Source organism: Pteropus vampyrus, unplaced genomic scaffold, assembly GCF_000151845.1.
Source record: "Pteropus vampyrus isolate Shadow unplaced genomic scaffold, Pvam_2.0 Scaffold193, whole genome shotgun sequence".
NCBI classification, from domain to species: Eukaryota; Metazoa; Chordata; class Mammalia; order Chiroptera; family Pteropodidae; genus Pteropus; species Pteropus vampyrus.
In genome coordinates, this window is record NW_011888974.1 from 2,457,952 (window position 1) to 2,485,881 (window position 27,930).

The following is a 27,930-nucleotide window of genomic DNA, read 5'->3' on the forward strand; positions in this document are numbered from 1 at the left end:
CTATTAAAGGTTAATGCCTAAGTAGCAAAACTGGTCACAGAATAAAGAATGAGCTGAATGTTCAAACATCTCTATGCATTAAACTTCAAACTTTACTACAGTACAGTTGAATGACTAAACGCCTACAGCATTTGAATATTGTTTTGGATTATGTAAAAGGCATTGCTAAAGTACCTCTTAGGCTTAATTTTTATTACTTGCATTAAAGGAACAGCTAATTACCACATGACAATATAATGATTCTAGCATGTTTGGGCTAGAGACCAAAACAACGAATTTCAGCACACCAAACACCAACCTGCATGTTAATCTAGGGGAAATCAAAGCTTTTTGTCTTATTAATGATTTTCAATGCCATTTAAACCCCACACAAGTATTGTTAGGCCTTATTCTGAATGTCACAAGCCTCCAATCTCAGCAGCTCAATTAGGGAATTGTCTTGGGAAGGCAAGAGAACACACCCATACATGAAACAGGAACACACAAAACCCTCAACCCGTCTTCCCTGCCTCCTCCAATTCAATATACTTTATTGCCAGTCCCATCCATGTAATGTGACAAACTTGCCATGTGTTTTACAATTATCTAATAGTTAATTCCTAAAACATTCTTTGAAGCATTATATAGCTCATTATGCAACACGGGACTCAAAGAACATAATCGTAACAAACAATAACAACATAGTCACCTTCTCCTAAGTACATGTAACATTATCTCATTAATTCCAGCCATTGCAGTCAGAGGTTGGGGGAGGGGGCTCCGCACTCTGTCTAGAGCTGGCAACTCACCCAAGGGACTGGGGAGGAGACAAGTCAGGCAGGCAAATAGGTATGCAAAATTCTAATGAAGATTTTGCTTCCTGAACTAGGAGCCAACTAAATTACCCTGTCTCTTCAAGTTCCAATTTAACAAGTATTTCCTAAGCATCTGCTCTGGGTAAGGCCTGAGTGAGGCGCTGGGTGGGTATTCAGTCAAGTTAGCTGAGACAAGCCTCACAATAGAGATAAACCTGTGGAGACTGTGGGGCAGTCAGTCCATGTGGAAGACATAGTGTGTAGGTGCAAAAGGAGTAGGGAAGAGCCAGGCACAGTTCAGTCTACTGCTGGCACCCACCTACACATTCTATGACATTAGGACCCTTCTAGGTGCTGAGAGGACACGATGGTGAACAAGACAATTCCTTGTCCTCAAAAACTTGATATTCTGAAGTGAGGGAGACAGACAAAAAGCAAAACCAAACAGAACACTTTCAAGTACTTCTAAGCATGAAAAAGAAGAAATGGCATGGAGAATGGGGAATGGGTCCTGGAGACAGGCGGACAGAGAAGGTCTCTTAAAGGAGGTAACACCAGGATTGGGATCTGAATGGTGAAGAAGAAAGACTGTGAAGACCCTTGGCAGAGGGAATAGCAGTGCAAAGGTCCACAGGTGGGTGTGAATGTGGCATATTTAATGCACAGAGAGAAAGTGGTGAGGCTGCAAGGAAGGAAAGCGAGCATGGCAAAGGACAAGTCAGAGAGGGAGGCCTGCACTCAAGGATTTAAACGCAAGGAGAGAAACAGAAGATATAAAGAACAATGAAACTGAATTCCGGAGCTGAAAATGCAATTTCTCAGGTGCTCTGTTAGCGTAGTAGGTAGCACATCAATTTCATAAAAACATAGTATCTCAAGTAAAACAGAGCACTGAGTTTGGAATGAATTTTACTCTTGATGGGAAAAAGAGTCCTATTGGAAAATAGGACTCTTGCAAGATGAGCCACTGGGACATGAGAAAAAAACTGCAGTACTTTGAATCACTAAAATGTTTGTTGGTTTTCTAGTTGCAATAGTTGCAAAGTATTTGGTAGTTTTAAGCTTAAAGATGAGTTAAACAATATTCTTTTAAAAAGCTAAGTGTTCCAAATTAGCTGTTCTGTTCTGTGAAGGCAGATGGCTATCAGTAATACGTTGCCTGGCAGACATTTAAAAAATAAACATAATGTATGTCTTTGAAGTCAACATGGTGTTTTAATACTTAGTGGGAAAAAGACTACTTCTTGAAAGAAACTAATCTATAGTGACAGCATTCTAAAAGTGTATATTCCAAAATCTTCCCATCATCATATAAATTTATGAGCAAAGACAACATCCTCTACAAAAGTGTCTCAATGCCTCTAATCATAAGAGAGAGAGAGTAGAGCATAATGGTTTAGAGTGTGGGCCAGACTGCATGTATTCAAATCCCAGCTCTGCCATTTGACTGGTTGTGTAACGTTGGACACGTTACTTAATACTTAATTACTAAGATAATATGTGCCTACACTTAGAAAACTGTCCGGCATGGAGTTAAACTCAATAAATGTTACCTATTATTAACCAATGCAAATCTGAAAAAATATTTGCCAAAAGGAATTTTAAACCATTTATTAATATTAAAAATACAATATCTTCTGACTAGTTAGCAAGAAAAATCGAGTATCAGGGAAAAAGAAAACTTACTAGCTGAACTTCAACAAAAACCTTCTTATAACTGGTATACAGGTTTCAAAAGTATAAATCATATTTTTGTAAAGATAGCCAATAATGCACTGCTTTGGTTTGGATCTATGTATCTTCGTGAATTATCTTTCTCTACCATTTACGATAGCCGTTAAAACCAAGAACAAAATGAACAGAACTTGGAGACTTCCGCTCCTGGTCACAACAAATTAACTGGTATTGGACTTGCCCTCTGGCCATAAACTAGAATACTAGGCGAACTATATGAAATAATTATTTACAGATATTGGACAACTGTCAGAACAGGATGGTGAGCCCTGAGAAAAAGGAAATGACTGAGGTGAGCCCTACAATCACTGACTTACTGCCAGAAAGCACTTTCTAGACTACAGCACAGGGAAGAGGGAACCCAACCTGAGAGTCTTCTTGAGTTGAGAACACAGAGATCAGAATATTGAGAGGCTGAGGTACCTGGAATTTGTAGGGCAGCGCACTGGAAAGGAGGAAGCTATGCAGTGAAAGAGCTAGAGAAATCTGCAAAGGAGTAATAAGAGTCCATTGCTGAAAGATTAGGTACATACATATGCATGGAGTGAAACTCCCCAAGGCCGGTCAGAGAACTACAGTGAAGGCCTAATTAAACAACCCCAGAGTTCACAGAGGTCTGGGAGACTTCTGAGTTGCAACCAGCCAGAGTAGAGAGACTTGTTGAACAGCCAGGACATTCGGCAGAGACACTAAAAGGGCCACGCCAGAATGGAGGGCTAAATTAATCCTGAAGTAAAGGCTACTTCAGACCCGCCCCCCCAAAGCTTAAAAACAAGCCTCAGAGTGATCGAGCTGACCTACAAGTAATTTAACTGCCTGCCAAACAAACTTTGAAACTCTTAAGAAAGACAACAAAATCCATTTGACAATTACAATGTCCACCATCTAATCAAAAATTACTAGACATGCAAAGAAGCAGGATTATCAGGGGAAAAAAATCGGTTAATAAAAACAGAACCAGAAACGACAAGAGATAATGGGAGTAGCTGATAAAAATGAAAACTATTATAAGCATACTCAAGGATTTAAAGAAAAACATAAATACAATAAGAAGAATCAAATGGAATTCTAGAGCTTGAAATACAGTATTTGAAATTAAAAAAAAAAAAAATCCCTAGATTGGCTTAACAGCAGATTAGAAACTGCAAAAGAAAAATCAGTGAATTCAAAGACACAGTCATAGAAACTGTCTGAATAGAAGCCCAGAGAAGAAAGTGGAAAAAAAAAAGTTACTAAAATCTCAGCAACTTATGAAACAATATCAAGCAATCTAACATACATGTCCCAGAAAGGGGTCAGGGGTATATTTGGAGAAACAGTGGTGAAATTTTCCCAAATTTGGTAAAAGCTATTAACCTAAAAATCCGAGGAAATCAACTAAATCCAAGTAGGATAAACACAAAGAACATCATTAAGCAAAATCAAATTGCTGAAAAGAATAAAAAGAAAACTTAAAAACTAGAGAAAAGAAGGCTCATTATATATAGGAGAAGAAAGATAAGATTGACTGGAGACCTGTCAGAAATAAACTCAGTCCTGAGAGAGAAAAAACCGAAACAAAAACTGCCATACAATTTTATACTCAATAAAAAATAACCTTCAAATAAGAGGGTGAGGTAGAGATTTTTTTTGTTTGTTTCAGATGAACAAAAGCTGGCCAGAGTTTATTGTCAGTGTACTACACTATAAGACATTTTAAAGGAAATACTATAGACTAAAAGAAAACAATGCCAGATGGAAACCTAGATCTACACAAAGGAATAAACAATGTCCAAATGGCAAATATATGGGTAAATATAAAATACTATTTTTCTCATTTTTAATTTCATTAAAAGATAATTGACTATTTAAAAAGAAAAATAGTACAATGTATTTTTAGGGTTAAAACATATGTATAACTAGAACGAATAACAATACACAAAAAACAGGAGGGAGAAAATGAAGTGTACTGTAACATTCTTATGTATGTGAAGCAGTATATTATTATTTGATAAATTATTTGATACTTAATGTAAACCTTAAAGTAACCACTAAGAAAATAAAACAAAGAGTTATATAGCTAATAAGAGAAGTCGGGAGATGAAATAAGATCATAAAAAAAAAGTAATCAAAATAAAGCAGAAAAAATACAACAAAAAATTGGTAAGACAAATAGAAAACACTAAGATGGTAGACATAAACGCATCTACATTCATAATTACTTTAAACATAAAAGATCTAACATTCCACTTAAAAGGCATATTACCAGACTGATTTAAAAAACAAGACATAGCTGTTTACAAAATATGTAACAAATATAACAACAAAGATATGATAATACTAAAAGGACAGAAAAAGATATAACATGAAAACACTAATCAAAAGAAAGCTGGAGTGCCTATAACAAAATGAGACAAAAAAACACTTTAGTACAAAGGAATATTACCAGGAATAAAGAAGATCATTTTATAAACCTAAAGAATCAAACTATTAAGAAGATATAACATTCCTAATGGTACATATACTCCAAAATAAAACTTTAAAAAACACGAATTAAAAACTAACAGAACTGAGAGAAAAAATCCACAATAATAAAGTTTTCAAAAATCCGTTCTCTACAATTAATAGTACAATTAGATTGACAAGCTAAACCTAAAACTTATATAGAAACTGAACTAGTCAAAACAATTTTTAAAAAGAAGACCAAAGATAACTTATATTACCTGATTTCAAGATTGATTATAAAGCCAAAGTAATCAAGACAGCATATTAACATAAGGAGACATACAGATCAATGAAATAAAAGATTCCAGAAAAAAAACTTCACACATATACCATCCATTAATCTTTCAAATTTGACCCTTACCTTATACCATAAATCAAAATTAACTCAAAATGCATCGGAGGCCTAACGGTAAAAGAAAACACTATACGACTGCACTGATAAAACACAGGAGAAAAATTTATGACCTTGTGCTAGGCAATAATTTCTTGGAACATAAAAAGCAAGAACTACAAAAAAAGAAGAAAAAAAACCCAATTAACTGGACTTTATCGAAATAAAAAACCTCATCTTCGAAATAAAAAACCTCATCTTCAAATGACTACAAACTAGGAGAAAATATTTATAAGACAACCCAATAAAAAATGGGCAAAAGATGTAAACACTTTATAAGTGAAGATCTGTGAATGATCAAAAAGCACATGATAAAATATTCAGCATTATTACTCATCAGGAAAATGCAAACTAAAATCACAATGAAATATGCTATATAGTCACTAGATTGTCTACAATTGAAAAGACTGACAAAATCAAATGATGGAGAGAACACAGAGCAACTGAAACTCTCATAGTTATTTGTGGGGGGGATAAAATGACACAACTACTTTGAAAACAGTTTGGCAGTTTCTTATCCAGCTAAACGCATGCACTCATCCCATGCTCCAGCAATTCTAGTCCTAGGTATTTACCTGAGAGAAATGACATCCATATGATAATTGTCCACGAATGCTTATAGCAAGTTTATTCATAAGGGTCACACACAAAACAATCAAAACGTCGATCAGCAGGTAGATGGGCAAGCCACTTGTTACATACTCACACAATGGAATACCATTCCACAATAGAAAGGAAAGGACCACAACACCAGCAACGACACAGACGAACCCCCAACACACCATGCTGAGGGAAAGAAGCCAGACACATAAGAGCACAGACCCAATGACTCTATTTATGTGTAACACTAGAAATGACGAAACTAATCTATAGTGACAGAAAGCAGATCGGTGGTTGCTGGTGTTTGGGATCATAACAAAAGTATTGAGGTGATAGATATTGTTCTGTATCTTGATTGTGAGGGTGGCCATACTACGAAATTGTACACTTAAAATGGGTACATTTTATTGTATGTAAATTATGCCTCAATGAGGTTGATTTTAAAATACAATACTTTGAGTTTTTGTATTGCTAATAAAATATAAATTTTTAGTCCTTTTTACTCTTCATCACACCCTTTAATTCTATTTTTAGCATAAGATTTCCAGTGTATTTAATACACTACTGTAATTACACCTGTATATCAGATAGAAAGAATATATCGGCGGTAAAAATTCAGAATCTTTTACTATTGGGGTATATAAACAAAAGTAGTTTGCAGACCACTAATTTAGACCTATCGGGCAGGAGGAGGTTGGGTGAAGGTGGTGAGCCCAGTGAGGTGAGAGGTAATGGTGGCTAGGATGAGGGTGGTGGTGGCTGATGTGATGAGTGGTCAAATTCGGGATATATTCTGGAGGCTGGATAAACAGGACTTACTGATAGATTGGCAATAAGGTGTGAGAGAAAGAAAGGAATTTGGGCTGACTCCTGCATTCCTGGCCCGAGCCACTGTATGCGTGGTGATGCCATTTACCTTCCTGGGAGGGCTTGAGGGAAAATTAACGGTTCTCTTGTGGTCATGTGGAGTCTGGAGCCTAAGAGGTATCAGCAGTCACCTAGAGGGAGAATGTGAATGGAGAAAAGAAAAAGGCTAAGAGAAGAGTGCTGCAGAAGAAGAGAGGTAGCCACGTAAGTCTGAGGAGGAGGAATATAACTGGGTGGGAGGTGGGCTCGGCAGGCAGAATCGGTTCTCAGGGGGCTTTTGCTGTGATGGGGAGTAGGCAGTTGGCCGGTGGCTGAAAGATATCATTCTCCTCTAACCAGATGTATTTTCTCAGCGAAATATGAGGACTGTGAAGATCAGGGTAGAAAAAAGGTTTGAAATAGTACATGGATGAGGCTACAGCGGGCATAAAGTTGGGGCCAGATCATGCTGTGTAGACTTTACATAAACTAACTTACTGTGGTCCTCCAGGGACCTGGGTACGTTTTATTTTGGATCACTATCACACCCTGATCAAGCCCCACCATCCTGGTGCAGGGAGGTTCCAAAGAAGGAAGAGGACACTGCTGCACTTCATGGAGAGCAACAGAGGCTGAAAAGCAAGGCTTCTGTTTAGGCAGGGCAACTAAATGGGGCTGCGCCGTGCTGGGGAGGGCGCGAGGACGGCGGGTCGGGGAGACGGCCAGGCCAGTGCCGAGCTGCCTTTCCGTATACTATGAGGACTGAGATCGACCTCAAGAAATCTGCACCCGTGTTTGCGCAGAGCTCTGTGGCTAATAGGGCCACTCCCTAGCCCCACATCAGCCAGAGGGTGACTGTGCCCCTTGTAGTGCCATCCCTGTGATGACATCACAGTGTGGCAGACACTACTTTTCGCCAGGGCACTCTAGGCTAATGTAATCATACGATTACATAATTAACCCAGCTGTCTCATTAAGAAAATCAACTGGAATTCAGGGCATAATTAGTCATAAAGCAATTAGCATGCTGATGAGCAACTGATGAAAAGCTGTCTAGATATCAAGTGCGCCAGGACCACCCCAGTTACAGCAAAGGGGCACAGAAGCGGCACACCTCTCCGTGCAAGTGAACCAAGGATTCCCCGAGTCCTGGCTAGTGAGTTCTTGCACTCCAGCCCGGTGTCAGGAGAGAGGGAGAGCCCTGAAGACGATGCAGCAGGTGAAAGTGGGGCAAGCGACTCAGATGCTCATCTTGTCAAATTTGCCTTTCTTTAAATTGTTCATAGCTACTTCTTCAGCCTGCAGATATATGGTGAGCAAAACAGAGGGGCTGATCAGGCCCCAGATTTGTTTTAACCTGATCAAAGAGGGTGGGAGAAGTTGCCCCTTGTCTATGGGAAGAGCATAATGTCCCTGAGGCTACTGGGAGCAGCTCAGTACTGCAGCCCGGGGAGAAGACAGGAGGGCATCTGCAACCCACAAGCTTCTTTCTGAGGCTGCAGCCCTGGTTCCTCTTCAGTTCAGATATGGTGCTGGCGGTTGATACTTAGAGGAAAATGTTTCATGAAGGCAAACTGAAAGTGTGTAAGGAGGATCCTGCCATCTGGGCACCTGAGGTTACAGAGTTCTCTCTGAAGGGCCTGGGCATGGGATCCTCTGCCAATACCAGGAGACCTAGAATACACGGACTGGAATACCCTTACAGGATCCAGCTGGAGCAGACACATTTCTACAGCCTTCAAAAACGCCACCAAAGTGGCCTATCGATTAAATCTTACTATAAGAAGCAAGAGGGTGTTTCTAACGAAATCATAAGATTTTGTCCTTGCTATGGAATCCTTGAGTGGGGACACACAGGGAAGAAGAAAGAAGAATGAAAGAAACAGAATTTTGTAATCGTAACCAATAGTGGGCCCTCACTTGAAACCAAGTGAGAGGAACACAAAGGCATGGATTACTATTTGATTCTTATGAGGGAGCATTAAAAAGTAGTTCTCAAAAGTGATGACAGTCCAATTTATTTCTGGATCTTCAAATGCTAGGCTGATGGGGATATATATTCACCAGGAGAGGTTTTCCTAAACCCAAATTGAAACCTCACCCCAAGAGCACCTTGGAGCAGGGGCATTTGGGAGTGGGTTCTGAAAATGGAGTGTCCTACAAATGGACTCTCTTCAGCCAGTTCTCTTTCAGGACTTCTGAAAAAACTAACACCTTCTACATACAGTCACAGGCCAGTTACCCTACAGACAGAAAGTGAGAGAAGTCAGTCATGAAACATTGAGTTCTAGCAGTGTTGCATGAGTCAATGAATTTTTTATATCACTGGTAATGTGCTTCCTAAGATTTAAATCTTAAAATAAACCCTTCCAGGCACTGCCTTTGTGTTTGAAAGGTTTGTGTTTGACGTAAACCACATCTTAGCAAGGAAAGAAAGATGACTCTCTTTGTATGAGGAGGGGGCCACAGATAGAGGCAAAGGGGCAAGGGGAACTTGCACAGAGGTCCTTTCAATGAACTCTGCAACTAAAGCAGAGCTCCGCGATACCAATGCACAGGTGCCATTAACTTTTTGTCTCTTTTTCTCCTTTCTAGGAACTTTAAAAAATAACCATTACCGAGATGTTTCTGAGACCTGAGGTTACAGAGTTCTCTCTGAGGGGCCTGGGCATGGAATCCTCTGCCAACACAAGGAGAAAAGTCACAGTTGTCTTTTACAGAGATTATTAAGTGTGGACAAATACTGAAATGACCTCTGCTAAAGTTCTTATCTGTAATCCACTGATAAGGGCTACTCAGAAACTAAGATCACAAGTTGAGTATTTTACTGGATTTATGCCTTTTCTCCCTGATTGTGGAGATAAATACATGCTCATTGTAAAACATCTGAAAAGCATCAAGAAGAGCAAGTCACCCACGCAAGGTTAATTCCTGGCAGATTATGCATGCCATCATAACTTTGCTCAGAACACAGTAAAATTCCAGCTATGCAAGAGCCTATAAGAGGAGGTCATTCCAGGATATTTCCAGCTACCTAGGAGAGTTACATTTTAAGAGCAGAGGTATTTATTTCTTGTTTCATTACAGTAAGGGATAGAGGTTGCCTATTTAACCTGTTTAATTATGGAATATTTTCTCAAAGGTACTGTACAGTCTCCTACCCAAATAGGACCCACCTGAGGGAGGACAAAGGTCAAGTCTCAACTGTATTTGTATCTTAGGTGAGCGGTCCAGGGCCTGGAACACAACAGACTACTGGGAAGTGCCAGCTGGCTGAGGGAATATGAGAATATGACTACTTAGATAGCATGCCTCGAACCTTTATTTGTACACCCGGCATCACTGTTATTGACAGATAGTCACTGAACTCTGCTCTCGCCCACAAATATAGATTCCAATGCAGAGGGATGCTGGCCTTCTGATTAGGGAGCCTGTCGCAGAGGAACTCTCCATTTGGGGGGCCTAGCCCAGGTGTCCTTACCAAGTCATGTTTTTGCTGGATGACGATGCTGCTTTTCCTCATGTGGCTAATTGTTAGCTAACTAATAAATATAAATCTCAATCAGAGGTGTAGTAAAATAAAAAAATTAAATATTTTCACGTTTAAGCTATCCCTGCTGATTATGTACATTATGATGTAAAAATCTGTCTGTGATAAAAATGACAGGTGAAGCCACCTAGATTAATGACATAAAATTATAACTTATTTATGAATCTAAAATTACTCTTTTACTGTCATGATGTTGACAATAAAGACAAAAAACATTTTCAATTAGAACAACAGAGATGGTGCTAGAATTAGGAACAGGAAGCTAATTCTCCAAACTTTTTGTTGGTCTTCCTTTTAATTTTGTAAGCCAGTTGGAACCATGTAGACAAGTATTGTTACCCAGAAATGAACTGTCCTAGTTGTTCTAGCTGCCTTTTGGCCACCCATTCCACCTCCTACATACAGCTGAAATCTCTGTTTCTCTCCAACTCAGTCCTCCAACTGAAACCAAACAACCTCATCTTTCCCTCCCCACATCACCTTGGTTTCTCTTCCAAATCTGTTGTCCAAACTGCAGTCAGGATGATTTTTTATTACACATACCTGATCATGTTATTGCCCTACTTAAAACTCATTAATGGTTTGTCTGTTAGATATAGTCCAGAATCCTTCACATAATCTACTAGGCTCCTTCCAACCTGCCTTCGTAGCTAGATGACCACACTGATGTATGCCCTTTACTGAGCCCTAACTATGAACGGTGGCCCCTTGACGACTGACAGTATCTTAGTTTGGATGATACAGCACCCGGCCACCCTCCTTGCTCACCAAGCTCACTGCCCCAGGGCAGCTGCCTTTCAGCCTGCCTAATCCTACCCACTCTATACTCTCATGCCCAATGGGCTCTGCCTCCAAAGTACTTACCATACCTAAAATTCAATAATTACTTTTGTAATTACTTTTTAATGCCCACATTCACACCAGACTCTAAAGTCTATGAGAACACGAAGCTACTGGCTGATTTGCTCACTGCTCTGTCCCTGCGGCTCAGCGTGATTCCTGAGACAGCAAGGGGATGGCGTCTAAGGTGCTGACCCAGAAATCCCAGGGAATGAGGGTCACTGCAGTGTGGAAGGACTGTGCTTTGGCTAAAGGAGCAGAATATTTACTATAAAAAGCATCTTAAAATACTCTAAAATTGACTAGGGAATGAGGAGTGTTCTGGTGGCAAGTGAGAAAGAATGTAAACATGGGGTCTTACCTATTTTAACTGTTAAGAGGACTCAGGATGATTATGTATTTAAATGTTTATTTAATGTCTTTAATACAAAGTAGGTTTTGGAAAGAGAATATTACTTGGGATTTTGGATGTGGAGCTGCGATGACTCCAATGTCTCTTTTCCCTTGAACAGATAAGTCCCAGCACCGGGGGAGAAGAGGGCAGGAGGGGAACGGGTCGGGGCAGAAGGAGAGCCCTGCTTGGTGCTGGGTGTGTAAAGCTTGGGATGCCAGCAGGACAGCTGTACCGGCCACAAAACCCAAGGCCTCTCTTTGAAGCACATGTGCTGGTCTGATGAACTCCGAATACTAAGTGTCATATAAACGTCTGCGCAGGCAGGTAAATCTTTATATATAGAGTGACACTAAACAATATGGGAGTTCAGAGAGCTATTAAATGGCTCCAACTCAATGAAAGATACGTTCCGCTCCCTTGCCATTGAGGTTATTAGAATGCTCCACTGTGCCCTCCCTCAATGAACAGTGTCAACCTTAGGAGTACAGTTCATTAATTAATTAAACAAACATTTCTGGAGTTTCTGCTACACGGCAGGCACTGGGGTAGACACTAGGGAAGTAATTAGGGACAAGACTGCATTGTTCCAGTCATTCTGCCCAGCCAGAAAGGAAAAGAGCTGAGTTCCAAGTAATCACAACACAGGGAAACACAGGGTGCTGGGAGCGGGGCGTGTGTGTGAGAAGGGCACACCTGAGCGGGACCTGGAGGTCAGCAAGCAGTGTCACAACAAATTAAGCTGGAGGAGTAAGATGAGATGAACTGAGAAGGGACCTGGCCTACTGGAAGCGCGGAGGAAGGATGAGAGGGAGGCAAGCCTGTAAAGCACGAAGCCTCGCGTCACTACACTATAGACGTGAGAGGGGTGGCCTGAAAAGCAGAGTGGAGAGCAGAAGTTGGGATGGAGAGAAGTGGATGGAACGGAAAACACATGGCCAGGACTTAGTGACTCAGTGCTCTGGTGTGAGCAGCTGGGTAGAAGGTGGTGCTGTTCCCTAAGAGATGGAACCAGAAAGAAGACAAGACGGTTTCCTCTGAACACACTGGGTAGTTTTAGGGTGCCCATCAGCCATCCCAGGGGGAATGTCCAGGAGGCTGCGGGATATGCAAGCTTACACTCAGGAGTGAGAACTGGGTGGAGATAAAGTTTTCAGAGCTACTAATGTGACCTTTGTGAATTATGCTGTGCAAGCATTCAACATGGCATAGCTATGGTATGCCATGTTGTGCTCCAGGTGCTGCACAGAGCAATACAGCCAAGTTGTCTTCAAAGAGCTTTCGTTCTAGAAGGACCAGCAGATAAGAAACAGGAAAACCCACAAATAAATAAAATTTCTGGAAGAGGAAGCGAGTAGGGACTGCTACAGTCAGGTATCTGTGTCAATCTCCAAGGCCAATGGGACTCTGGCTCTGCCTCTTCCTCAGGTGGCTGGTTGGCTCTTCCTAGGCTCTTGGAACTGGGCCACATGGCATGTATTTAAAATACCTGTCCCATTATTCTCAAGAGCTTCCTCCAGTTTTCTGAGATAGCATAAGCTGCTGTTTCTTGCAACTAGAAGACTTAATGCACCTCATCTGTTTCTGGGTTGGGTGGGATTGAAGCCTGAAGGGCACAGACAGTTAAGGCACCTTGACTGCCCCCAGCTGCATGACTGTCAGTAAATGCAATGCTATTGACCAGGCCGTTCCTGTAAGCCTCAGCCACAGGATTACTTCATCTGAGCAGAAAGCAGACTTCAAAACAAAGGTAGAGTACTCCAACCTCCATTCCTCCTTCTCAAAGAACTTGTTAGATCTGTCAGACCACAGAATTTGTAAGAGAGAAATGCCTGGGATGTGGGTAAAAGAGAATCTATGAGGTGCACAGATGGACTCTGATTGACTTTTATTATTATGGAAAACATCAAATATTATTTGCTCCCACCATCTTAAACTGAAGTTGCAAGCTTTAATTCTCCAGCCCAAAATGACAATTACAAAGAATATCACCAATATGGGAAAAATGTGGATGATACGTTAAGTGAAAAAAGTAGACTATAAATATGTACCCATATTATGATCAAAATTCTATAAAAATTTGTGGCTGCCCAGATGAGACATTTCACTAAGGGAAAATCTAGGTATAAACTGGACTTTTAAAAAAGGTAGCGTAGGTTATTTAGAAAACAGCAGTTAAGGGCTCTCTGGGTCTTTGTCAAAGCTGAAATAAGCCTGCCCCCTTTCAACTAAGTCATCGACACAAAATCTGCATTTGCAAAGATCATGCCAGTGGGACCACCAAGCTGCCAGTGACCCAGAAAGAGTGTACTCTGATTCATTTGCTGTGAAGAAGACTTCTCATGAGCCTTAGTCAGTCTTCAGGGAACCCCTACTTGGTTAGAAACTCTTGCAGAAAATCAAAAGGCTAGAATTTGAAACCAGGTGCTAGATAAGCTCCTATGAAAGCAAAAGTTTTAGAACAAAGAAAACCATTCTCCATCACTAGGCTGTTCCCCCTACACTGTTCCATTTCACAGATGAGAAAACTGACGCCCAGAAAGAAAAAGGAATGTGACAAAGGCCTCACAACAAGTCCCTGGAAAAGAATCTGGATCTCCCTACTCCCTGTCCAAAGTGTTTTCCACCACCCCTTGCTTTGGGTGACCTCTATTAACCCTAGCACCCAGAGGGGACAGCAAAATCTGCAGTGGACCTGAATTAGAATGTAAGTTCAGAAATAAAAGAGACCTATCTCTGCTCTGCTTTGTTAAAGTAGTTCTAGTAATGTCAGTAATTCACATACCTTGTTGCAGCTAACAGAGCTACCACTTGCCCTTGGCTATAACCCTTAAGTAAGTGAAAGACTTGGCCAGAGGTCACTGATTCCCTGCCTGATCTGGGAGGGAAGTGAGGCATTCTAGGTGCCCTGTTAGGGCTGTTCCTGAATGTGGAATCAGTCAGTCCAGACCCATGACCATCCACGACATCTGCACAAAACACATACAGGTTCTAATTCTTCTCTGTGAAACTTGCAGTGTTTTATGCCAAAGCTAAAGGTAGCCTCACAGATTTGAGTTTCTGCATTTACAAAGGCATCAGCTGGAGGTTGTGATTACTTTAACAAATGTGCACTTAATTTCCATACCTACCCAAAGTCTGGGTTTTGGAGAATTCACATTCCCAGAGCTCCTCAGTTTCACGGGGAAGTTGCGATGGTTGGCGTAGTTCTCATAGAAAAGCTAAAAGTAAGCCTGAAACCCACCAACTCTCCAGACACAAGCCCACTGTGGGTTATCAGTACTTGTGCTTACCTGGAACATCAATCAATCTTTTGTAGACATTCAAGAAGGCTGCCTCAGCTTCTTTGCTTCTTTTACTCAGTGCATCAATCTGAAAGAGAATGGGGGGAAAAAAAGACAAAGAGCTCAAAATTTGTCAAGAGGTAATTTAAAAATCATTACACATCTAGTGAGTTCCCACAGCAAATGGAAGTCTAATTTCTCTATGTAAATGCTGGACAACTGGGCCTTTAGCCTCTTAGAGGAAATGTCTATAAACACAAGAAAGGGAGACAATCCACATGGGCCCAGCTTGTGAAGGTGCAGTGCTTCAGATGAAGCCATTTGCAACACTCAGCCCCACTGCCCACTTTTGAGTGTGGGCTTTCCACAGAGAAAATGGTTCGGCACCCTTCCTGGAATCTTTCCTTTTTCTGTAAGTATTTACTAAGAGCTGACCGTGTGCCAGACACTGTGCAGGAGGTGGGACAGACAGGGACAGCTACTCGCTCCAGGAGCTCGAGGGCCAGTAGGACCAACAGGTATGTAAACAAGTAAGAAATCCCAGCTGGGAAAGTGCTAGGTAAGCAGAGCCATGGGGATGCGAAGAAAGGGACATGAAGCAGAAAAGTAGGTGACGTCCGAGTGGAGGCCTCCAGAGCTGTTCGCCATGAGATACCACACAGAAGGGGAAGAGCACATTCAAACACCCAGACCCCAAAACGAAACATACCCGGAGCTCAGTTCTTAAATCTGGGGTTCATAGACCTTTAAGAATTTTATGAAAGCCAAGGACCGTACTTCTAGAAATACATACCCACAGTTTTGCATTCTATTTTAGGACACTCACATGTCCACTAGTGTTCTGTCTATGGAATCCAGAATAAGAACCCACTGGTGGGGTGGGAACATGGATACATGAGGAGGAGTGGTGGGCTATGAGACTGGACAGGTGAGGAGTCAGATCACGAAGGCTGTCAGTGCATGTGGAGGAGGGTGACCTTCATTGTTTGGGCATAAGTCAGAGTGGAAGGACGGGATGGGGCAGGAAGGAGGCAGCCATTCAGTGGCTGTTGCCTTCCCCCAGGTGAGAAACGTGCAGGGAAGTGAAGGTAGGGATTGAGAGGACGCCAATCAGAGAGATAGGGTCCAAGTGAGTTGATGTGAGGCCCAGAGGAGCTGGGAAGGTCAAGGATGGCACCTAGATTTCTAGCTTAGGCAACGAGTGAGTTTCTGTGATGGTGGCCAGGACCAGTTTGCTTGGTGAACTAACCCAGTAGAGCTAGTTTCCTGCTAATGGAGTCTTATTCATCAAAAAAAGGTGACATGTGGAACTATTGAGTGAGCTGGACACACATCGAAAGAGCCTGACTGTTAGATGGACTCAGTACATGTTTTGCTCACGTAATGCTTGCTGAGACAACAGATCACTTTTTACACCTGAAGCATGCAAGATGCTACATGCATGAAGTTCATACTGGCTCAGGAAAAGGACACTAAATTATATATTCCTTCTGTCCCCTCACAGAATTATACTCTCTGTCTTCAATGTTATTAAAGAGGCAAGAGGATGTGCTTTAATTACAGGGCCTCTCACCTGAGACAAGCAACAATTTGTTGAAGACAGAGAGGTCGCCTGATTAGGGATGGGAAGACCCTGAGGAGCAGGACACGCGGCTAGCAGGGGCCAGGTCTTAGGAAGTCCAGTGCCAAGAACACTAGTGATGCAACCATTTTGTTTCAACTTCAAACAATTGTGTTCCAAGATTGCTATTTGAAGTCAACTGTTTGGAACTTGGACACATATTTTCCCCCCATAAAATAAGGTTGTGATTTAGGTATTGGAGTTTTCAGAATAATCCATAACAGCTCCTTAAATATGATAAGACGTTCTCTCTTTATTTTTAAAATAAAATGTTTTTTTTCTCTCTGAGTATTAGTAATTCATGCTCTTTGAATTAGAAAAATATCAAAAAAGAGAATTAAAATCATAATGCTGCTGTTCACTAGTGGAAGTCACCTTTGTCTCTCATCTGTAGTTCCCTTCAAATTTTTTTCTAACTTAAAAAACATAGTTGAATGAAATGTAGGCATATAGGGGAACTAGAGGGATAGAAGGTAGATTAGTGGTTGTCTAGGGCTGGGGAGAGAAAGGATGGGGGTTTGGAGGATGCAGGTTTCTTTCTGGGGTGGTGAAATGTTCTACAATTGATTGTGATGATGGGGCATATGTGAATACAGTAAAAGTCAATGGACTGCAGACTCTAAATGGGTGGATTATATGGTATGTGAATTATATCTCAATAAAGCTGTTAAAAAGGTATTATGTGTATTTGAAATCAAGCCATATGTAAAATTTCATATTATGCTTTCATAAATCTTTTACAATATCTATTACAAATTCTGGAAAATGTCTTAATACTATTTCAAATGGACCTAACCAGCACATATATACATGTTTTGAGTAATAATGGATTTGGAGTTGCCTCTCCAGATGGCGGGAACACTGCCTGCACATGGGGTCTCTCTCTCACCCAATAGCGTGTGCCCACAGGAAGCAGAGTGTCTGCCCAGAAAGCAAGGCAGATGCCTTGGCTGCTCTCTGTACCTCACAGAAGCCCTCACTTCCTAGGTATTCTGACTAAGCGCACAAAGGGTGACTGATTGCCTCTGTGGTAGGGAAAGGATGGGATCTAGAAGGACCCTGAGACATCATCTTCAATCTCCTGTCTGCGTTGTTGATGGGGACATGAAGGTAAGGGTTGGTAATCTACAAAGCACGTCTGGGGACTATTATGGGTTGAATTGTGTCCCCTCCAAAGATGTTGAAGTCCTAACCCCCAATGTCTATGAATGCGGCCTTACTAGGAAATAGGGCCTCTGCAGGTGGTCAAGTTAAAATAAGGTCATTAGGGTGGGCCCTCGTCCACTATGACTGTGTCTTTAGAAAAAGGAGAAATTTAGACACAAAGACAGTCACCCATGGAGGGGGAACTCTATATGAACATGAAGGCAGAGATTGGGGTGATACGTCTACAAATGAAGGACCACCAAAGGTCACTGGAAAACCACCAGAAACCAGGGGAGGGGCCTGGAACATATTCTCCCTCACCTCCCTCAGAAGGAACCAACTAGGCTGACATCTTGATCTTGGCCTTCTGGTCTCCAGAACTGTGAGACATAAATGTCTGTTATTTAAGTCATTCATTTTATGGTATTTTGTTACAGCAGCCCTAGCAAACTAATACAGGGACCACGATTCTGAGCCCTCCTCCTATTTCCTTTCCTACAAATGTAAGAAAATTAAAACTCATTAAAATTAAAGTATGAGAAAACGAAGTCAGGCCAAGTAGTTTAATTAATTCATTAAGCAACGAGACTGTGAGGTTTCTTAAGAGAGGTGATGACTACTCCGTGTGTGACTGAATTTCTGCTTGATGAGGTCCCTCCAGCCCATTTCTAAGATTTTCAAACCTGGAAGAATTTGTTGATTCTGGGAATTTTGATATTTTCTATGCTTGTTCACTCTTTTGGCTCTTCCCTATGGCCAGTGCCCTTGTCCAGGTCCAGGCCTTGGAGTTCGAGTTTTGGTTTATTCTCTGCTAGCTCCCTCTTCACTGTGGTGGGCTTTCCCTCGCTGCTGCCTGGGACGTCCTATTTCTGCATGTTCGTTTATTTGAATGCCTTTCACTGGCACCCAGCATACACCCTGCCAGCTGGAGGGACCCAGCATACACATTCTGGGAGAAGTGGGGCCCAGGGTTCTGAGTCTGGAGAGAAGAAGGTGGACTCAAGTCAGGGCTGGCCGGCCTTATCTGTACAAGGGTGTATGAGCGCCCAGCTCTCACAGCTGAATGGTTAGGTGAGCTTGTGTGAATGAGTGCTCATTGCTTGGACAGGGAAGGGCTTCATGACAGTGACTTTGTCATTGTAAGAGCTTTCCTCCAGGTGTCCACAGCTTCGGCCCGAGAATTGGGGCCCTTTATCATTTCTGAGTTAGCACCTGCCTCAGGTGCTTAGGCCTGTGTGCTACCTGCCTCTGAGATGGAGAGCCAGGGCTTGGCATCATAGCCCTTCACACAAAGGGAAAAGGTTTATGAATGAGAGGAGGTTTGTGGTGAGGTCTTAAGGCACAGATTTAAGAAGAAACTGGAGTTAAACATTTGGGTACTAAATGTGCAAAGACAGCCTGAGGTAGAGATTCTGCCTCTCATCCCCATGCCCTCAAAGCCATTTTGAGGAAGGACAAGGACAGGTGGTAGGATTGGGGCCCATCTGGAGAAACTGACTGCTCAGGCCCTGGGCCTGGGTAAAACCTGTTCTGCTCCAGGGATCAGCCTCCCCTCCTGCCACGCCTCACACTCCAGACACACCCAGTTACTCCCTGTTCCCTGAACACATGAGCAATTTCCTTGCAGCCTGGAAGGCGCCTCCTAGGAATGTTCCTCTGATCCTTGAGGCTCAGCTGATCCTTTTCCCTGCTGCGGCCACTCTGATCACCATAAGGGGCTGTTCCAGAACTGCAGATAAGATTCTCTTAGGAGATCCCAAATTCCTTGAAAGCCCAAACTATGCTTCCTCTCAACAGCCTTTCTTCCTGAAGACTAGAACATACTAGGTGTTCAATACATTTTTATTATGTGAATGAAAATTTATCTAAATTGGTCAACTGTTTAATCCGTAGAAGTGAGCAAATGGTTAAGGGATCCAGTTTTCAAACTTTATGAAAATGCTTCATAAGTAAAGAGTTCTTTGTTCAGTAAACAATTATTTCATGTGCTGATGGGATGACAGTCACTTGGCTGGAGCCAGAGTCTTGGAAGCATCTTTTCCCACTGCACACACCCAGGAGCTCTCCCTGCAGTGAGCTGTGCGCCCTCAGTCTAGCAGGATGCTGAGGGGCTTCTACGGCAAGTTTCCTGGATCCAATAATTACCTTCCGGCAATACCACTTTATAATGCCGAGTTCGGTTTTTCTGTAATATCAACTAAATTTAAAAATAAAGGTCTAAAGAAAGGGTCTAAATCTCAGACAATCAATATTTGCTTACAGTAGTATGAAAACTCAGAGGCTATGTTTAGAGACCAAGTTCATGGATATCAACCGCAAGACCCCTGAGGTTTAGAAGGAGTGAGAAAGTGCCCAACCATTTGGGTGCCAACATAGTTGCACTGTGGAGTTTTGGGAGTTGTGTGGCATGCCGAATGATTGCTCCCAATCTCTCTCCATCCTCCCTGTAGGAGGCACTGCACATCTCTGCCCACTGCCATGTGACTTGTGGTGTAACAGCACCTTCTATGTGGATGCTTTCCCGCCCCACTGATGTCAGGCTTGACTACGTAAACTGCTTTGGCCAATGGATTACAAGTGCCATGTCTGAGCTTAAGATTTAAGAGCGATTGCACAGTTCAGCTATTGCACGTTCTCTCTGCTGTCAGAACAGCATGACCTGACAGGAGCTGCTTCTTCCATTGGGATCTGAAACGAAGACAACACATGGTGCCAGAACCATCAGTCAACCACAGCCAACGTGTAATATGAATGAGAAATAATCTCTTATTGCCACAGATTGGGGTTGCTCATTACTGCAGCACATCTAGTAAGGCAGTCTACTTCAAGTCTTAAGTTGGTCACATCTCTAAGAAGATTGCACAAAGTAAAAATAAAGAATAAACAACTGATATCCTGAAGACCAAAGGATTTTTATCTGTTTTACACTTGTGTTTATTTTTGCCAGGGGTAAGGCAGGGGGAAGATGGCATGACAGAGTAGAACGGGCACAAGACTGGAAATCAGAAGGCTGGATTTAAGACATGGCTCCATCATGCATTTTGTAATACTGAGCCAGCTAGGTACCCTCTGCCTCTTTTTTAGTTTCTATGTCTAGGAAAAGGGAATGACAAGAATGCCTGCCTTGTAAGAACCCTGGGACAATTGCATGAGACAGAAGATGAGACAACAGTGTAGAGCTATTCATGAGCTAGTTTTCAGTGCTGGTGATAATTATTGACCCATGATGTATTTAAAAGGAGAAACATCATGCAAAATTTGTCTAAGTTAAGTATCAAAATTTCAGAGGGTCAGAGAATTCACACACTCAAAGCATTAGTTACTGTACAAAAGAAATTGCCATTTTTGAAAGAATTAACCTGTTAAGATTGTCTCTTAAACAATATTTTCAGTGGGTTCCAACAACTTTTAGGGTATGAGTATATCTTAAAATGACATTTCCTGCAGAAAATCTGTCACCTATCTATAACTCAGAACATGAATGGATCTGAGGCTTTGGGAGTTGTTATTCGAATTTTCAATAGGAGTCTCTAGTTTTCTGCAGAGGAAGGAAATGTGGGGCAAACAAGTATAAGCCTGAATATTAACTGGAAGACGCTCTGCTTAGATCTGAAAAAAGGATAAAATACTATAATATTTATAAATGTGTAAATCCTCCTTCTGCTCCAACCTTGGCCTCCAATCAATTAAGAGTCTTGCTCATTTGGCATCAGAAATTGATTTCAGAATTAAATCTCTTTCCCTCCTTTGATGCTTCAGCCTTAATTGAAGCTCCCCATGATTTCCAGTTTAGACACTGCAGACCAGTACCCAGGACCCTGGATCTCCTTAACTATAGCCTCTCCTTACCAAGGAATGTGATGTGTCCTTCACCGTGGCCCTGGGTCATCGTTCTAGAGCCCCAAGAGAACGTTTGGCCATCGTGCCCTAACAGCTTCTCCTCAATCCTAGATTACAATCCACATCCTCAGGCTGGGTTTCCAGATCTCTACCCGATATGGCCCTTGCTTACGCTGCCAAATGACCATGCTTCTCCACGCCAAGGCTTGGAACCCCTCAACAATACATGCCCCTCATGCCTCCAGGGCTCTCCACCCTATGTCTTTTGCCTAGAATATCCTTCACATCAGGCATGGGGAACCCAGTCTCCCTTCATGAGTCAGTCTAGGTGACACCTTCTTTGTGGTGTCCTTTGGACTTCCCCAGGCACTGCTGGTCACTTGGTCCTTGTGCCACCCAAGCTCTCTGTAAATCCCTCTCTGCCCACTTCCCACACCGTGTGATGATGATTCATGTTTGTGAGCTTTCTCTCTACCACACTGTGGTCTGTCCTAGGCCTGGGCAGTGGTACCTGCCTCTCTCTACACCCAGCACTCAGGTCTTAACTAACACAGGAGGCTGCCTTGGAAGTGTCATGAATGAATGAGTGTGGATTCCAGGCAGAGAAGGCTGCACAGGCCAAAGGATTCCTTGAAGCTCATTGTTGAGTTCTGCAGCACTGATTACTTTGGAAGATGAGAGTTATAGGAAACTATAATTCAAAGCTTTAAGAAAGTTTTTACTACTCACCGGGGTTTAGCCTAGTCTAAAAAGTGGGAAGTCATGACAGCTAAGCTCTGATCTAGTTTAGAGAAGAGCAAACTGCTCGTCAGGACAAGAGAATCCTGGCAAGGCAGCGTCAGCAGGGGAAAGAGAAGGCAGGGGCCTTGGGGTTGGAGATAAACTAGCTAGTTGATATCGTCATCTCTAAAGTGGAGAAAATAAGACCCATTCATAGGTTTTTGGTAAGTACAGTCGTCCCCCCTTATCCTTGGGGGATATGTTCCAAGACCCCCAGTGCATGCTTGAAACCATGATAGTACTGGATCCTATATATACTATGTTTTTTTCCTATACATATATACCTACGATAGAGTTTAATTTATAAATTAAGTGCAGTAAGAGATTAACAACAGTAAGTCATAATAAAGTAGAACAACTATACCAACATATTGTAATAAAAATTATGTGAATGTGCTATTATTAAGTAAAATAAGGGTTACTTGAGCACAAGCACTGAAATACCACAATAGTTGATCTAAAAACCAAGGCAGCTACTAAGTGACTAATGGGCAGGGAGTGAATACAGAGTGGAGCCGCTGGACAAAGAGATGATCCACACCCTGGAAGGGATGGAATGGGATGGTGTGAGATTTCATCATGCTACTCAGAATGGCGCAAAATTTAAAACCTATAAATTGTTCACTTCTGGATTTTTCCATTTAATATTTTTGTACTGTGGTTAGCCTCAGGTAATTGAAATCATAGAAAGTAGAACCGTGGATAAGGGGAGACTGCTGTATTAAAAAGGAATGTGTGCAAAATGCCTACAACTGGGCCTAACACTTGGTGGGCACAGAAAACTCTTGCAGCTGCTATTATTACAATGAATGCTCTGCTTGTACATGGGTGACTACAAAACCTCCCTGAGGGTGGCCTCAGTCTGTGTGTCCCATGTTTCAGCTCACAGTGAAAAGGATGCTATTCATTTGCACACTGGGGTACACCAAGTGGGCTGCCACAGGCACCCCAGTGCTGCCCATCTGGTACACCTCTACAGGCCACAAACAGGGTGTCTTGTCATACCAGCTGTGAGGCATGGATACAGACAATGGCATAGACTTTTACAAAGGCCCAGGGATCACCAAAAAATTATGAAACAGAAAGACTGGTCTTGATGCTTGCCTAGTGCTGTATATTTTAAAATGGAAAAGGCTTATCTTTCCAAGGTGTCACCCAGGCTTTGCCAGGCATAGGCATAGGCAGGACAGTGCCACATAGAGCCAAGAGCCTGGATACAGTATCAGTAGAGCAGGGTTGAATCCCAGCTCCAGCAAAAACGTAGGTATAGTACCTCAGCTACTGAATTAACCTCTCTGTGCCTCAATTTCTTTGTCTGCAAAGTGGAGAGAATAAATCTTGGTTACTGTAAATGGTGAAGTGGCAGTGCCACTTATCAGATGTAAAAACAAATCAAGTCACTCAGAACCAGGCCCCTAAGCAACCGCCACCCCAACCAAAGATATGACGACACCCTAGCACAGTGCATTGGGGCTGATCATGGGGCCCAAGGCGAATAAAGTGTGTGCTTTGAAGGAACACAGACTTGAGTTTGAATCCACCCCTGGCACATGCTTGCTGAATGACCTGGAGCGGGTTACTTAAACTCTTTAGGCTTTGTTCTCTTCATCAGTTTGGTGAATAACTTCCTCCTCGCTGAGGTGATGTTAAAATGAAATGTGAGAACCTCCCACATCTAGTATCGGAGTATGGTCTAGAATGTACAGAGATTGACTAAACATCAGTAACCTTCCTCAAGAAATCCAAATCCAGCATTCTCTTTCCACCACATTATAGGTTGTTCCCCTTTGCTATCAAACTAAGCAGAAAGCCAAAATGCTTGAAGTCTCCAGGGATGAAGACACTTAAACAACATTTAAGACACCACGGTGGCAACGGCGCACTCAGAAATAATCCACTAGCCTATACCCTGGGAATTTACAAGCTAATGATTTAGAAATAAACACAGCTCATTAACAGAATTTTCAAATTGATGTGCTCTGCTGGACTATAGGCCAATAAGGATTAGCAAGAGCTGCAGGGATATGAGAGAAAAATTGTGTTTCACTCTACGTCAAAATTCTTTCAAGAGCAAAACATAATTTGAAGAGACACGTGGAATACCAAAAGTCAACAGAGAATGACCAAAGTCCTGTCCAAAACACATGCATATGCAGCCACAGCTCTGGAGTTCTAATTTTAACTGAACACAGCCATGTAAAAGGAACAGATGTATTTTCTGAAGGAAGATCACAGTAGCAGAGCCTAGTAATTCTCCTCTAAGTGTATGTTTACTTAACGTTTGGTAAGTACTAGTCCTGCCATTGCTGTGAGAGTTCTGTGGGGAGACCGGAGAGGACCCGCTGTGGAGGGAGCCCCTCTCCTAGCTCCTTGGTCACCTCTGGCGCGGTACGGAGAGAAGAGACATTGGAAATGGGCATGGGAGCCTACTGCCACCACCAGCTTTGTTTCTCAAGGTCATGTTCACGATTTGTGACACCCAGATGGAGTTCAGTGAGGAAGAAGCATGTCTACGACATTCCCCATTTGCAGAGAATTGAACAGGACTTACTGGAAATCCCTACAATGCTCAACACAGGGTGGACAGACCCCATGGGCAGTTTTGGTTATAAAGACAATGCAGTGTAAACCTAGGTAATGACACAAGATTGTGTTTTATGTATACTGACAGAAATATTCCTTAACTACCCCCTTACTCCCGAAGTTTCTAAAAAAAGAAAACAAGAAGTCCAGAAGAAGATGGTGCCACCACGAAGAATGAGTGGAGAAATAAGGATGTGAGGTCAACGAGAAAAGCTCTGTGGCAGAGGACAGTATGATAATAATAGTAAATATAATAAAACAGCAACAAGCATGTTTACCTTCCTTTATAGCTTATAAAGCCCTTTCATGTACATCTGACATTCTGGCTATCAACACATATCTGAAGGGCTGTTGTGGGGAAGAAGGACTGGCTTTCTTCTCTCTGCCTAGAGTGCAAAACCAGAACCAACAGGTAGAAACTACAGGAAGGCAGATCACAGCCTAACATCAGGAAAACCTCTGCAAACAGTAGAGCGCTTCAAAAGTGGAACGTGCTGGCTCCCTGTCTTGCTTACTAGTTTGTTCATTCCATGCTCGGTCAATAAAATCATTTGAATAGTTAAAATGTGCCTGGTGGTGTGCTACTCTATCCTCTGGGGCCAGAGCCTCTTACTACTACCAGAGGGTTCAGGACGGGCAGTGCCATCTGCTCACCTCTCCACAGGTAAACCGCAGCAGGACTGTAGGGAAGGCTTCCCAGATGGTGAATAACCTGGGATTATTAAAATCTATTTTTGTGAAAGGGTAATAGGTATGCATAGTAGAAACATTTAAACATGTAAAAACATATATGGCATTCAGCAAGGTTGCATAATACAAGATCAATACACAAGTATCAATTGTCTTTCTATACACTAGCCGTAAACCATTTGAAAGTGAAATTAAGAAATGTTCATGGATAGCAAGACTTAATATTTTTAAGATGGCAAAAGTTCCAAATTGATCTACAGATTCGATGCAATGCCTATCAAAATCCCAGCTGGCTTCATTGCAGAAAGTGACAAGCTGATCCTAAGATTCAAATGGAAATGCACGGCATCTGAAATGAAATAACCAAAACAATCTTGAAAAAGAAAAACGAAATTGGAGGACTCGCACTCACCAATTTCAAAACTTAGTACAAAATGTGTCGCTGGCATAAGGGCAGACATATAGATCAATGGAATAGGGAGTTCAGAAAAAAACTCTCATGTTATGGTCAACTGATCTTTAATAAGAGTAAAAACACAATTCGAGGGAGGAAAGAACAGTCTTTTAACAGACGATGCTGGAACAACTGGTTATCCACATGCAGAACATGACTGGACCCCTACATCACACTATATGTAAAAATTAACTCAAAATGGACCAAAGACCAAAATGTAAGAGCTAAAATTATAAAACTCTTAAAAGGGAACACAGGTCTAAATCTCTGTGACCTTAGACATGACATTGAAAGCACAAACAACAAAAGAAAAACAGACAAACTGATTTAATCAAATTTAAAACGTTTGTGCTTCAAAGGACACTACTCAGAAAATGAAGACAACCCACAGAATAGAAGAAAATTTTTGCAAATCATATATCTGATAAGGGATTAGTATCCAGAACACAAAAAGGTCTCTAGCGACTCGACAATAAAAAGACAAATAACAATTAAAAAATGGAAAAGGATCTGAATACACATTTCTCCAAAGAAGATATACAAATGGCCAATAAGCTCATGAAAAGATACTCAATGTCAACAGCCACTTGAGAAATGTAAATCAAAACCACAATGAGATACTACTCCACACCCACTAGGACACCTATGATCAAAAAGGCAATGTTAAGTGTTAGAGAGGATGTAGAGAAATTGGAACTCTGTACACTGCTTATGAAAATGCAAAGTGATACAGTCACTTTGGAAAAGACTTTGGCAGTTCCTTAAAATGTTTAACATAGAGTTTCCAGATTACCCAGCAATTCCATTCCTAGGTACATACCCAAGAAAAATGAAAATGTATATATATGCATAAAACTGTATATACATGTTCACAGCAGCATTTTTCATAATAGTCAAAAGGTGGCAAAAATTCGAATGGTCATCAGCTGCTAATGGATAAATAAAATGTGGCATGTATATACAATGGATTATTTTTCAGCCACAAAAAGTAATGAAGTACTGATACATGCTACAATATCAATAAATCTTGAAAACAATATTTAAGTGAAAGAAATCTGTCACAAAAGGCCACATAATGTATGACTTCATTTATATGTAATGTTGAGAACGGTCAAATCTATAAAAATGGAAAGTAAGTAAATTAGTGGTTGCCAGGAGTTGGGGGTAGGGTGAATGAAGAGTGACCCCTAACAGGTTTGAGGTTTCTTTCTGAGGTGATGAAAATGTTCTGGAATTAGATAGTGGTGATGGCTATGCAACTTTGTGAATACACTAAAAACCACTTAATTGTAAAAAGAATATAAAAATACCCTCCACCAAAAGTATAAGTATACAGTGAAAAGTAGGTCTCCTTCCACCACATCCACCTGTCACCCAGTTTCTCACCCAATAGGCAAAGATTCTCTTGTATATCTTTCCAGAAATATTTTACGCATTTATAAGCATCTGTATATAAACACTCTTCCTTTTTTTTTTTTTTTTTAAAAAAAAAAAAAAAACATAAATGGTAGAATATTATAGATACTGTTTGGAATCTTGTGCTTTGCAGACTAAGATGAGTTTTCAAGATGAAAGAAGATCAGCTTTCTTTGTGGTGGGAGAGGCAGGGCTTCAGGGAGGAAAGGAAGCCTAAGCAAAGACATGTTGAAACAGAGAGGCCTATTCAGAGAATTGCAGGATCTGCTGTGCCTGGAGCAGAGGAGCTGAGCTGGGAGACAGGAGGCCGAAGAGCAGGCAGAGGCTGGACAGTGGAGGGAGGCTAAGCCAGAGGGCAACAGCTTTATGTTGAAGGCACTGGGAGTCCCTGAGAATCAGTCAGGAGTGACCTGAAATGATCACTCTGGACAGCAAGGCAACTCCACAGGAGGTTGAGAGTCCATGAGGGGGTGGTAGCGACAGTCC

At 41.7% G+C, this 27,930-nt stretch overlaps 1 protein-coding gene across 1 annotated transcript in view; it reads right to left on the bottom strand.

Annotated features, from left to right (window-relative positions):
• CUX1 (cut like homeobox 1) overlaps positions 1–27,930 on the bottom strand; it is a 286,591-nt gene that overhangs the window by 144,825 nt on the left and 113,836 nt on the right. Inside the window, exon 5 of the mRNA XM_023537497.1 lies at positions 14,924–15,002. Within this exon, the coding sequence (XP_023393265.1) occupies positions 14,924–15,002 (79 nt within the window). The remainder of the gene's footprint in view (positions 1–14,923; positions 15,003–27,930) is intronic.